Raw genomic sequence first — 14,500 nt, 5'->3', positions numbered from 1 at the left:
ATCACATCCATTATATATTATGATGGGACAAAAGATAATGGCCTTTGGTTGTTACAGGGGAAGTTCAGGTTGAATATTAAGAAAAAATTCTTCTCAGATAGAGTGGTGAGGCAGTGGCACAGGCTGCCCAGGCAGATGCTGAGTCCCCATCCCTGGAGCTGTTCAAGAACTGTGTGGATGTGGCACTGAGGGATGTGGTTAGTGGGCATGGTGGGAATGGCCTGATGGTTGGAGTAGGAGATCTTAGTGGTCTTTTCCTCCCTTAATGATTCTGTGATTCTATATTCATTAGCTGGAAATCACTGATAATTCAAGCATACAAACGCACACCAGGAATATTAAAAAACCAGCAGCATGCAGACAACTTTCCAGAGAAACAGGAACGTTTGTGACTAAGCTCACGCTTTCATCTGCCCTGACAGACCTTTCAGCACTTCTTATTCAGCCTGCTGAAGGGGTAGCCTGGGCGTACTTTATTCCTGGCAACTGAGTTGGCAGCACACACACACCTCCTGTACTCTCAGTGGATTCTGGCATGATGACACTAGAATAAGCCGATCTACATCTGTGGCAATGCAAATATCAATGGAAAATCTATCCTGGACTTCACCAAAAGATCTGTGCTGAGGAATTTCTTGCCATGAGGCAACACGCTCTTCTCAGAGATGGGCACTTGGAAGTGTTGCAGCTTGTTCCACCTTCTATGGCTGTTCCACTGCAGTATCTCTTCACCGACACTGTACAGGTAGTTCACACAATCCTGGTACAAACGTTTTGCATATATGACCACCAGCAGTTTCTGTTGGGGCTGCACAGCACTTAAAATCTTCAGAATGAAGTAAAGTGAAACAACAGAACTGAGACTGCAGAACTGAGACTGCAGAACCAAACAACTGAAGTCTATAAGACATGTTTTGGGTGGTGATCTACCTTAGTTCACTGAATAGACCCTGCATTTCCAGCTTAGTTTTATCTGAAAGTAATGCAGTTAATGAATTCTCATACAGTTCTCTAGTATGGCAAGCAGAGGTGATCAGATCTGTTTCCCAAACAAATTCAGTAGTCAGAACTACAGTTGCACAGCAGAAGAAAGCAGTGTGGCTTATCAAATGAATCCAAGAAGTGACCAGATGCAAATGGCCTGGAGTCGTGGAACTGGCACAAAGCTTTTCCCAAGCATGGGCCGAGATGAAAAAGAGAAAACTGGCTGCCAAAGGAGGCACAAGCACTCCAACAACTCAGCTGAAGGCTAAATTTCAAAGCATGTACGCAAAGGTTCAGAAGAGGCCAGAACATAGCACAACCCAGCCCTACCTCATCAGATCGTTACTAAATTACAGAGATTACGTAAGTATATGTGCTCTGGCAAAACAGTAGATAGCAATTTTGCAAGAAAGCAGTCAGCATGTGAATGTCATGTGCATACATGCTGGTCAAAACTTGTAGCATGATTAGGGCGCTCCTCAAAGCAAAGTATCTTGAGCGCCCATCATTTGATAATTGTGGCTCTGCAGTTGATGAATTAACGTATGAAGCTTTCCATGCAGCCATCAAGTGCTGCACATTTCTTCAAACACACTTCTTCTAGGGGAAGAAGGAAACTCTAAAATAGCTGTCATATGACTCAGTAATTAGTTCTACAGATAACTACAATCAAGTTGCTTAGAGGAACAGAAAATTCCCATGATAGACAGTGAGAAGGAACTGGGAGCTAGAGCTAGCTCCACTGTACTTAATATAGAACTTGTAGTTGCAAGTTCTCTAACGTCATAATACTACCAAAAACCTGCCATACTGTGGGAAATCAAAAGGCCCATCACCAGCAAGCACCATAAATACACTCTAGCTTGAATGGAAGCATTAGGCTTCTAGATTTGTTGATGTTAGAGCAACTAACAGTTAGGACCCATAATGTATACTAGACATTAAGGTACTGCATACAAACATTTTAAAGGCAGATAACAAGTATCAGCGCTGTGACAGTTCTGGCTTGTAGCACTTCAACAAACCACTCTTTCCAAACACTCGAGTTCTCTACTTTAAAAAGGAAGCTGCCTTACATATTAAAACATTCCCCACTTTACACTTAAGTTTTCTGCTCTTCTTGTCTCAGAACTTCTTAGGTTCTTTATATTCTCATCTCCAAATCCAGTAAGAACTTAAAAATAAAAACAACAAAAGAAAACAAAACAAGAAAAATCCAACCAGAATTAGCTCACATTGTGACACACAGATTACAGAGTGAAAGATCTCTCTCATGGAGAAAAGCAACACAACGTATACATGCTGTTCTATTTATGATTTTTTTCTGCTTTGCATTTTCTGAGCACGATCGCTTTTCCCAACTCCTGCACAACAGAGAAGGAAGATGCTTACTGTACCTTCTTGTTGTTCTCAGAAGTGGGACTCAGAATTGTAAGCTCAGGTCTGCTTGGTTTAGGCTTGGGAGATTCGCAGGAGTTGATAAAGTTCATGATGAATGGCTCCAAATGCTGACCTTTCTGAAATAAGAAATGAGTGGCCTGTCACTTACATAATTACAGAAGGGGAGGAAAAAAAGAAACACAAACAAGCAAAAAAACCACCACAAAACGTGAGCTTCCAAACAAGTTTTTCACTAGCCTATACATCAGTGAGCTGCTAAAATTAGTAATTGGAATTAAAAGGCTGGCAATCTGGAAGACTTACCTCTTTCATCAGCTTTCCTGGAACAGATTTTATGATCTTACCTATAGTTAAAAAGAATAAAAAAGTCACTGCTTCATCTTAAACATACCACAGTAAAACTCTTTTCCCTTTTTCCCATTTTTTCCATTCTTTATGGTGCCCATTCTGACTCCAAGCTCTTAGTAACATTTTGATATATCAAATTTTAAAATAGTTATTAGGACTTCCTAAGAGCAACACATGACAAATAATGAGTAAGGTGCAATAGCAAGGCATTTTTCTCTGCCCATCGGTATCCAGCATTTCATTTTAAAATACTATCATTTTAAAAGTTGATACAAAAAGCTATGAAAAAGTCTTCCACACATCCAGCTTATAACTTAGTACTCAGTACTCTTCAAGATAAAATACTTAAACACAAAAATATCAAGATGATTATCTGATCGCTTTAAAAAGCAATTGCAGTTTCTGGTGTCTAAGCTCTTAATCCTTCGTAATCATTTATCACAAAAAAGTCATAAGAACTGACTTGTCCTGAAAAGCTTGGCTTATCTGGAGAGATTGTGGAAGGCTGCAGCCTTGAAACTACCAGTGAGCGATGGTTTGAAAACTGGATAGGCTACAGCTGTGATCTTAAAAAGAGCTCTCACTCCTGATAAGGATACAGCGTAGTAACTTTAAATGCCAAAAAAAATTAGTTTTATTTTAGGAAAAATACTGCTCTGAACATACTGCTTATCTACATATTGTTAATTTTGGAACTTACATTGGAAAGTATGTGCAAGGATCAACTGATAATATTATTAACTCTTCCTAAAAGCCTTATTGAAATGCCACACGTTGCTAAAATGATGTTTATGGGAGGGACATGTACTCTCACATGTGAATGTGTGAGATGTCTTAAAGCAAATGACACAAGCCTGTCCAAATGACACAGATTCATCTAGAGGGAAGAGGGTTTTTTGTTTGTTTGTTTGTTTTTTCCTTTGTCTGAAACCAACCAACCCTTTAACTGGAAGAGTTATTCCACATCTTGGTAACTTGCTGAGCACAGCCACCCCAGCAGGTCCATGTAATGAGAGAAGCAGAAATGCAATGGTGCAGTTCAGATACAGCTCTCCTGTACATATGCTGATGCCAGAACTACAAGTGTTAGAGTTGTGTGAAGACAGAGAAGCTACAAAGTGGGACCTAGCAGCTCTAGCAGACTATCCGAGGAAGCTACATTTATGGCCAAGCTGTGAAGTCACACTACAAACTGCTTCTTAGATTTATTATCATAATATATACTGTTAGATAATATCTACTTCTTAGATTCATTATCACAGATTTATTATCATTATAGAAATTCTCTACCTCAACTTCTATTTGTCCTGCCTACATCACACACACCCCTGCCTCAAATATTTTTCAGCTGTTCAGATTAAAAGAGGATGCCCATCAATACCAAAAATATTTAATACTACACTTTTCTGATTAAAATAAAAGTATTTAATTCACTAATACTCAAAAGTAAATTATATTAAGAAACAGTTTATATCACCACATCCATAAGCAATGCCTGGCTTGGCTAGATTTGACCTGGGACAATGCCATAAATCTTATTGTACTAGCACAGCTTATTTTGTGAGCGATAAGAGGTGTGAAGGAGCATAACTCTTCTTTCCCATATCCATATACTTACATAAGCTTATCTATTCATTGCTACTATCATTTAATTACAATACATACAGTATGAGTAATTATCAGCACAAAAAAATGCATATTACATACCAAGATTCACATCAGGCAACATTTTATCAAGAAACTGAGTCTCTCCTCCATTAGGGGACAGGAAGTCAGCTAAAAGTTGGCTGTTACTTAGCTCTGGATGCTGAAGAAGTTTCTTTGAAATAGAAGGAAAGAAAAAAGTACTTTAAAATTCATCTTTAAAAAGATCAGTTTGTCTATAGCTATACATAATACATATACACCCAAAGAGTGTTATATAACCATAGAAACTGCCATTTCCAAAATATTTTTCAGTCACGTGAAACCTTTAGTTAAAGTTTCATTTGTCCACTTGAACCCTTTTGATACCCCATTAATTAGAAGCAAAGAAAAAAGAAATAGCAGATATTCATTTGTTAGTCTTAAATTTTTAGTTTTGGAACATTCTCAGCTCCACAAGACTGTACCTGCAGATACTCCTGAAACTCCTCCCTTTTGGATTTTAAGAACTCATAGTTCTTGGGACCAATGATTCTCTTTGAGGGAAGCTGAGCATCAGGAAAAGTACCTAGCAAAGATATTGAGCAGATTAAATTACTCCCATAACAGAACAAACATTGCTTTCCTTATTTTAAATTCCAGCTTGGTACTGGATAATAATCGCAGTAGTAGGAAAGTGAGTTTCCAGGTGATGGAGAACATACCATGAAATTCTGTCAGCTTTGACTCAAGCACATAAAATTCCAGATACCTCCTGTAGACTGACCAGTGCTCAGGTTCGTGCCCAACTGGGAAAAAAAAATACAGCAATAAAGTTAAGTCAGGTTTTATGCCACTTGGAAGATGAAATATGCAACAGCAAGTATATGTTAGATTATTACAGGAAAGATTTCAAATATACTTACGTCTACCCTACTGCAGTGATTAAAAAAATAAGAAATCCCATTCAGGTATAAAGTATTAAATTAAAACACAGTCTAAATGCAGAGAGAATGTACCAACAAGGAAATCATCATCTCATTTAGTGGATACCTAGATTCTAATCAATGGAGCACTGCAAAACTGACTGTTAGATCTACTTTCAAAGTCTTAACAGAGTGATTTACATAAATACTGCAGTTCTCAGCACCATTAGCTTGCATCCTGATCATTCTTCCTCTTGTAAGATAACACTAAAGAACTCTTAAACACCTCCTGCTCATTGTGGAAGTATTATTTTCATTAATACAAATCCACATGGTCCTAGAATGATGCTATTCTTTCACTCAATACAGATGTATTGTTATCTGCGTACCAAGCTACTTGCAAGCCAGAATGGCTCCTAGTAACAAAATATTTTAGTTCGTTAGTAACTACATTTTAATATCATTTATAAAGCTAATCATTACTCTAAAGTTCAAAGAGGGTCAAGGAAAGAACCACAGCAACAACTCTTCCCCCCACTCTCTCTCTCTTTCGGAAAAAAAATTATGGAACTTTTACTTCAAGTCTAAATGGAACTGATTCACACTGAGGAGCCACTTCCAAAATCAGAAAAATCATGCATGATTTACACATTGCAAACAGTCATGAGAATACAGCACAGATCAGAGCATTCTGAGTTAAATGACATTTTAATTATCCCCAACATTACATACCTGCCCTTCTATCATTTCTCTCCACATCAATGCAGAACACCGGAATTCTCTCCTTTCTGTCTTTTCTCTCCAAGGAAGGGTCATCAAAAAAATCTACATATGGGATGCTGATTTTCCATGCAGAAAGGTTGCGGGGTGTGTTTGGGGTACTAACAGCCTCCTCAGGAGAATCATCTTCCATCACCATCACGCCTTCTTCAATCTGTAAAGATTCAAACACTCCAGAGAGTTCAACTTTAATTGGCTCCGTCTACCACTGTAAAGCACACATGATAATGAAGCGATCAAGCCTAAATCTGTGCTCAGGATCACTTAGGAAAGTAAAAGAACAAAAACCCTCATGCCATTAATGGAGTTTTTAGTAGACTTTTTATTTTTAGATTGGCTATAGATTAATTTTAAGTTAGCATATTTTAAAGAGAACTAAAGCTTTTATAGCATTATCAAGTTTAATGTCTGATGTTTCAAAGAAAACAGAGAGAGAGATAAGAGAACACTGGAAGGAACAGATGGAAGAATGCCTTAAGACACAGACCACTTGAGTGCTACTGGAACCTGCTTACATCCAGCAGAGATGCAGTGCATTTCCCGGCATACTGGGAACCAAACTGAAGACCTGAGCTTATTGGGTCAGGCCATAAAGTTATCCCAACACAATTAGAGACAGAAGCCAACAGTGCACCAAACTAGCAGGTTTCTCACTCCCAAAGCACAGTGCACTGGAGTATGCTGTAGAGGAGGCATTAATTTGATTTGGTCTGCAATGTAGACGCAACATAGCCAAGACTGGGAATGAATTATTTTCACAACCCAGAAGTAGTTTTAAGCAAAGCCACCATCAGCATCATTCCATTTCCCATGAGTTCCAGTTTCAACATCACAGCCCCAAAAACAGATGAACCACGGAGCAACGGTGATCTAACCCTTGCTGGTTGTGTGTGTGGGGCAGCTCTAGTGCTGAAGCATCATAGGTTCAAACTTCATGCCACAAAATGTGAAGCTGTTTCCTCCACATGCAAGCAGAACTTGATGCTAGTGCCATGCAAACGCTGAAGAAATCCTTCCAAAATGACCCCATTGGTGACTCCAACACCACACTAACTCTGCTCTTTACAAACAGAAAAAGTGCCCACAAGCCACTATCAACATATTAACACACAGCACATGTCTCTTGGTACCGCAAGTTATCCAGGACCATTAACACAGATTATCTTAAATATCTCATTAGAAAAATCCAAGCTTCAACAAGTACTCTTGGAAATCTATTTATCCAAACAATAGGTAAGCTGATTCTCATTTATTGCATGGAATAAAGAAAACTTTTAAAAATGACCTGAAAGAAAGAAAATTAGTTTTGCAAATAAAGGACACAGCATCTACAAGAAGGTAGTGCAGGGCTGGGCTGGGAATTGGGAGCACTGCTTTTGCTAAAGTTAAAACAAGAGATTTTAATGCAAGAATTTACAACATGTGAAACTAAAGCAAAATGAGAAGCACGAATCCAACTTCCCCCAGCTTCATAGTTTACAGCTAAATTCCTCTCAAAGGCCAAGTCTAGGTGGCTGAAGTTTTACCTGTATTGGAAAACATGGGATATATTGAGATCTGCGCTTCAGATTTGGCTCCCTGCATGTGAACCAATGCATTTTGGCCATGTATGCACTACAACGTTCACACAGCCATGACTCAATTGCACCTGAAGCACAAGTTGTTCAATTCTCTGTGGTGGTTTCACATGGATATTGGTAGCTAAATTCCACCATGCTGCTTTCTCATTCCTGCTTAAAAGGCTGGGGGGGAAATGTGTTGAAAAAACTTTGTGGGTGGAGATGAGAACAGCCAGAGTGCACTCAGCATAAGCGAGATTAATCTCATTTATTGTCTTCTGCTAACAGACACACACACTTGAGAAACTAAAACCACCTTCTCCTACCCACTTTCTGCTCCAGGGCCTGGCCACTCCCATGGGACACTGGTGATCCCCCAACTGGTCCCACGTGGGCTTCCAATGGGCTGCAGGCTGCTCCATGGTGCTCTCACTATGGTGCCTGCAGGGCTGTTCTCTCCCACATCCCACTTTGCTCTCCCAGCTGCTGTTGCACACATTTCCCCTTCCCTCCATCCTCAGCTGTGGCAACAGTGGGACCCTTCGGAGAGCAGTAGGAGCTCTGCTCTGACATGGGGCAGCATTGGGCTCTGCTCACAGAGGGCTCCCCTGCAGCCCCCTGCTACCAAAACCTTGCCATGTGAGATCAGTACGCAAGCAATCTTTGTTCCATTTTGTTTCGCCTTTGCACAATGCTGGAATGATTCTCCAGCAAATCACTGTGGACCAACGTCTTCCAAAGCAGATCTCTAACAGATGAAAAAACTGAATCACCTCAGTGTGCCTTTTTGCTTTGGTTTACCCTTTTCACTCAATGAAAAGAGCAGCTGTGACACACAAAGAGCTGTCTCACTGGTCATTCCACAGAGACCACACCCAGCTAAGATGGTCACAATTTGAGAACCAAATCACAGGCTGCGTGTTTTCACAAAGCAAACAAAAATAAACCAAGCCTGAAATGAACAAATTGCAAACACCACAACTGTAGGATTAACTTACACCAAAGAAGAGATGCTCTGAGCAGCAACTTGTTTTGGTAAGGACTTGATCAAATCTACAATTCTATACTGAACTCTTGCCTACACTTTCTGATTTCTTTCCTCCTTCAATTTACTACTGCTTGCAACTCTCACGTCCTATTTTGATCATACACCGGATTATCCTTGTGGACTCAGGGCCAGAACCTTGCTGTCTTGTTCACTTGATCCTTCCAAGGCTTCACTCTATCATGAGTTTGTGCAACTGCTGTCTTCACCAGATTACTCACCTGACTACTAGCCTGATTTTGGTGCTGACATTATACAATTTCCTACACATCTCAACTACAGTAACTCACTGAAATTACATCAACTGAAAGCAAGAAAGCATGAATTTCTGGGGTTTTCAATCCTTTCTAATAAGATTACCAACCTATAGTAATTATTGTTACCTCAGTCTCTTTCCATTTCCTTTATGCAACAAAGCCACAAATCCAAGTTTACCGGTCTTCTTGCTATCCTAGGAACAATATCCATGCTACAATATGCACAACACCTTCGGCTGTATTTTAATTTAGCTTACAGTGATTAAGGCTGCCTTCACCTAATTGGCATTACCACATTAGCAGCTTGCAAAACTGCGGAACCTCAGAAATGTGCTAACTCATTTCTATCTGTATGCGGTTTCCTCACACCACATGGTTTTCTCCTACAGGTTCTCAGCTGTAATCAACATAATTTTGTCCAAAAAAAAAAAAAAAAAAAAAAAAAAAAGACAGAAAGCAAAAAGGATAAAAATAAGAAGCTACAGATATTTCAATTTTTGTCAGAGCACAGTAGTGCTCAAAACACCATTGCACTATCACTCTTCATTAACTTTGAATCCACCAATTATTTAAATACTTAATCAAGATCAAACTCAGTGGAAGAAAATAACTTTCATTTCTTTCATGCATATATTAATCAAAAGTTGCTGAGTCTGTGCACTGCACTGCCACTACCCCACAATTATGCTGTCTTAAGCACTGCCAGGTCATGTTTAGACTGGGACAGCTCTTCCTCTGACTCTGTGACGCCTGCTAGGAAACTACATCTCAGCTCTTACTGTGACATTATTAAAGTCGTATTAAACTACTGAATTGCTTATATTCAGTATTCACTCAGGAAATGAAGCCACGGGTCTGTCCAGCACACTGGAAGCATAGTAACCTTGCAACAGTTTAATGTTTTCTTTCCCTTTTCTTCTTTCCAATCACACTTACAAATGAAGGGACCGAGGTTTTCCCCAGTGTTCGTCTCAAGTGTTTTTACTAAGTGCAGAATCCTTCTTTCTCCTGAATTTAATAAAGGAATTTGAGATAATGCTACACTTAAAACTCTCTATTCTTGCCAAAGATAAAACCATTCTGTCAATCTGAAAACTTACCTCACTAAAGATAAGTCTCCATATGGTCTGCCTCTCACTGAGTTCAGGAATTTCTCACAAGTTAACTTCTTGCCCTCTGATACAAAACCATGTTCCTTCTCTTGCACAATCGCTTCAATTATATTTCAACTATACTTCAACTACTAATTCCTCCCTACCACACAGGAATTATACTTCAACATCCTTTAGCTAGTAGAGTCTGTAATAGTGATCATCTTGGTTTCAACTGGGACAGAGCTGATCATCTTCATGGTGCATGGGATGATGCTACATTTTGGCTTTAGAAGAAAAACAATTTTGATAACACATCACATGAAAAACTTGAAAACTTGGGAGTTGGCTGCTGGGAGTAACCACTGCTTGGGCAATGGCTGACCACTGATGCTCATGGGTGGTGAGTAATTGCGTTGTACATTACTTGTGTTGTAAATATATACACTCACACATATTATCATTACTGTTATTTCTTGCTCTCTTTTCTGCCTCAGAAAATAATTTTTTATCTCAAACTATGAATTCCATCACAAACTCCCACCAATTTGCTCTCTCATCCCACTGGGAGACAAGGCAATAAATGAAAAGCTGTGCTTAGCTGCATCCTGGGTTAAACCACATCAACAATGTTGGAAAATAAACCAATTTTCATCATAATCTGACCTCCCAAGAGAGAGCAGATAAGTGACATCAGTAAGAACTTAACTATCCAGTAAATTAATAGCAACAGTTTAAAGACATGACCTGTATGAAGATTCAGACTGCAGAAAGCGTTTCATCTAAAGAAAAAAAATCCAACTATTTAGAGTTCTGTGTTGCTGATTCTTTCCCATTCTCTTCTGAAAGCAATTCAAAGCAAGGTGAATAATGTAAGTTTGTATCTACATTTGTCTTTAGGCTGTGGAAAATGAACTGGCAGTTTATAAAAGTGATAAATGCTTACAAGTCTTATTTTGTGAGGAACAGGTATGAAAGACTGTATTGATAGGCACACTGTAAAAAACTATAGCTGTTAACAGGTGACCAATCTTCCCACTTCCTTTTTTTCTTTTTTCCTTTCTTTTTTTTTTTTTTTTTTAAACTTTCCATTTGTCCCCCAGCTGTGCTTCAGAAACCAATGTCCCAAGCAATAATTCTACCACTGCCTCTATTCATTTCTGTTTGGCATGAAAGAAAACATTAGCCAAAAGACATACTCAAGACAAATGAGAAAGGACTACTAGCTCACAATCTGGAAAGGAGGCAACACATCACAGTCCAGCTTTATAGCAATTTGTCCAGTAATGTAAGCTTTTATGGTCCTATGGCAAACTTCAGAGTGAAAAATCACATCCCATGAATACCACCTTATTATCCAGAATTATAATATGGCACACAAAGTTTTCAGAGAAAAATGCATTGCTAACATATGACATTGCTAGCACATGACAACACTGCAATTAGTATTTCTTCTAAGAAAGTCTACTTAAGAAATCAGTTCAAATGTACAGTAACTGGGGATGAAGCCCTGGCTTATAAATGACTACAGAAAAACTGAGGCTAAGTTGCTGGTTTGCTGGCTTCTGATTAAGTTAATCAGGGAATGCAGCGAAGTAAGACAGCAGAAAAACACAAGCTTAACGTTTTCAAATAAGTGAGGGGAAAAAAACAACACAACTAACACAAAGTCTAAAGAAAAACGTAAGGCTTTTACTCACAAAGTCATCTTCTCCATCATTTAAGTTATAATTAGGCAGCATAGCTCCTTCCATTGCAGAACTCTTGAATACACCTTTTATTTTGTTGCCGATTCTGCTGATGCCAAATGATTCTCCTCTTTTCTGTGTGGTCCTAGAATTACAGAAGCCAGAGTTCACACTATAGAACATACTACACAACAGCTCACCAGGCCATTGCACACAATTTGCAGATTAAGAGAAAAATGCAAAACATACATAGGCAATATATCTGCACTATATATCTACAACTCCACTTCAATTGAAATTCATTTAGAGAAAACCTGAATTTCTTGGTTATATTTGCAAGAAATTTGGATTTGTCATATGCTTAACTGTGAACTAACATTAATACACTAATAACACCATCACAGTAATGCAGTCCATAGAATAAACAATTAACTGTATAAAACAATTTTGTTTTGACAGCAGAAACTCTGGCATTTGTACATGCACGCACACCAAGAAGGTCACTAACTCTGTCCTTTTCCATGTATTCTTATTTAAACACTTACCCACTGTTGCCAAGTACTATAAATGGCCTAGTTTGATGCACTTTTTTAATGTATTTTACATAAACATCCCAGATTTTTACAAGCATGTAAAATCTTGACTTTTAAGCATTAGGGACAGACAGAAAGAATGTGCAAGGAACAAGACTGAGCATGAGACAAAACAGATGCAACTGAAAAATGTTGGCTTGAAGAGTCAGTCTGACTGAAAGATGAAGAATTAAAGTCTTCTTCAGAAATAAAGCAACTCGTGATAAATCATCCAATCAGAAACACATTATGGAAAGATGGTTTGGGCACGAATAGCACTCCATACTGAGAACAGTTTTTATAGCATTCTTATGCCGTTACAAGACCTGACACCAAAGACTATTTCTTAAAAAGAAAAGCAAGCCATGACTAATTCTGGGAAGAAAAAAGTTGCGTATAGTATCAATCAACCTGAAGTTATTTACAGCAGTTCAGTATAGGCAGCTAACAAACAATTTAAAAACCAATACAGTGAACTGCAGAATTGGGGACTCAATGACTTTATAGATTACTAAGATTCAAAAGTCAATATTTTACATAAACAAAAATATTCAAAGTATTTTCTTTTTCCCCTTAAAAGAAAAAAATCAGTACTGCTTTTCAGTAGTTCACAGGTAAAGTATCTTCACCCCTCATAAAACCATGCTGACATCACCAACTGCTGACTCAAAGCACCTGTGTGTTACTAACAGAAACTATCTTCCTGTTTTATAATTACATAAAGATTACATAAATAATTCACTGTTCTTTCATAGGTATTATTTTTCCTATCTCATTAATATCAGGTCCAACATAGAGACAGAGAACTGCTATCTTTCTGATCTCTGTTAACTAAAGATCACAGCACAAACACATGGCTGAACAATCTTACTCAATTTTAAACTTCTACATGTTTCTGAGCTGAACTGAACTTTTTTTACATTTGAGATCTGAATCCTGTTCAAGACCTTAAACCCAAGGATAGCAAAATACAAACCATATTCAAAGTTAGACAATTTTCCCAGAAGGCTAATCCTTTGGAGCCCTGGCTTGACTTTCAAAGACATTGTTTTTATTCTTGCACAAAACTTTTGCAGTAGTCAAGATTATGAATATTACTTTGTACCAGTTCATAGACTTGGTAGAGTACTGAAGTTCAGACTGGTGAAGGTTTTGTTTGTTTTCACTCTGGTAATGATGTAGCAGTAGGCAGAATACCTACCTAGGGCACATGTCTCATGACTGCGGGGCAAGAATTATGCTGGAGCAGTTATGCAGTGATGGATTAGGATAGGATTATCTTCACAGTGAACGGTACCAATTAAGAATACAAACTGGTGGCTTACAGGCTACACAGACACATAGCAAAGAATGGTAACAACATTGGACTGGCTTGGCCAAATACTTAAACAGAGCATAAGCCAAATAAGACAGATGAGCATGGACAAAATCTAGGGAAGTTAACAGACAGAGAAATAACAGGATGATCAAGCTTTTGAGGCTAGCAAAATTTAAAAATGACCCAAGAGTCAGGATGGAAATTCACAGATTCACAATGTAGGTGAAAGGGAAGAAATGGGGCTAGCATATGGCCAGGTTCAAGGCAAGGAAGAAGAAAGAGGAGAGACGTCAGCCAGTTTGGAACAGAAATGAAGTCCAACAAGACTTGCTGATTTGTTACTGTCAACAAATAACATAGAAAACTTTCATTGGGAAAACATCCCGTTCCCTCCAGTGCTGATCCACATCACAGCACTGCTAGACCATCAATCTAGTTCCTTTCTTGGCAAGGCTCCGGGTGGGAGATTCTGTAAGTTCCATCATTCCTGATGAATGATGTGATGACAGCAGGTTGGATTTTATTTTTATTTTTTTAAAAAGCTCCAGAATTCACACGTGTAACATTAAAAATTGTTATTGCTAATCACTCCAGAGCTAGCAATTGCAGAACAAAGTTTGCATTGGTGCTATCCCTCCTTAATGAAGGAGGGCTGCAAAATAATTTTCCCACAGGATCAACCTTATAAAGTGGTGAGTCTGGACTATGCAGGTGAAGAATGCTGCTGTGAACCTCTGTGGGGCAGGTAGTACCAGACAAGTCATAGCTCTGAGACAAACTGGGTTTTGACATGTATATGAAATCAGAGTACCATCTTCTTTAGGCTGACTAAAATCCATACACCTGATTAGCAGAAACACTGAGCGTACAGAACTGCTTTAAAAGCAGAGTAAGTTATAAATGCTATT

The 14,500-nt window shown here is 38.6% G+C and overlaps 1 protein-coding gene across 2 annotated transcripts in view; it reads right to left on the bottom strand.

The window, feature by feature from the left end:
* Positions 1-14,500, bottom strand: part of SNX14 (sorting nexin 14) — a gene marked incomplete at both ends in the record, with an annotated part of 48,121 nt that overhangs the window by 7,583 nt on the left and 26,038 nt on the right. For both annotated transcript variants that reach the window (XM_079550676.1, XM_079550677.1), the window contains 7 exons: positions 2,382-2,501; positions 2,689-2,729; positions 4,441-4,552; positions 4,845-4,945; positions 5,082-5,165; positions 6,015-6,216; positions 11,715-11,847. In XM_079550676.1, coding sequence (XP_079406802.1) covers positions 2,382-2,501; positions 2,689-2,729; positions 4,441-4,552; positions 4,845-4,945; positions 5,082-5,165; positions 6,015-6,216; positions 11,715-11,847 — 793 coding nt within the window. The remainder of the gene's footprint in view (positions 1-2,381; positions 2,502-2,688; positions 2,730-4,440; positions 4,553-4,844; positions 4,946-5,081; positions 5,166-6,014; positions 6,217-11,714; positions 11,848-14,500) is intronic.

The sequence above is a fragment of the Tetrao urogallus genome, assembly GCF_951394365.1.
Source record: "Tetrao urogallus genome assembly, chromosome: 2".
Taxonomy (NCBI): Eukaryota; Metazoa; Chordata; class Aves; order Galliformes; family Phasianidae; genus Tetrao; species Tetrao urogallus.
The sequence above is the reverse complement of the archived record's forward strand: the minus strand, read 5'-3'. Positions and strand labels throughout refer to the sequence as shown.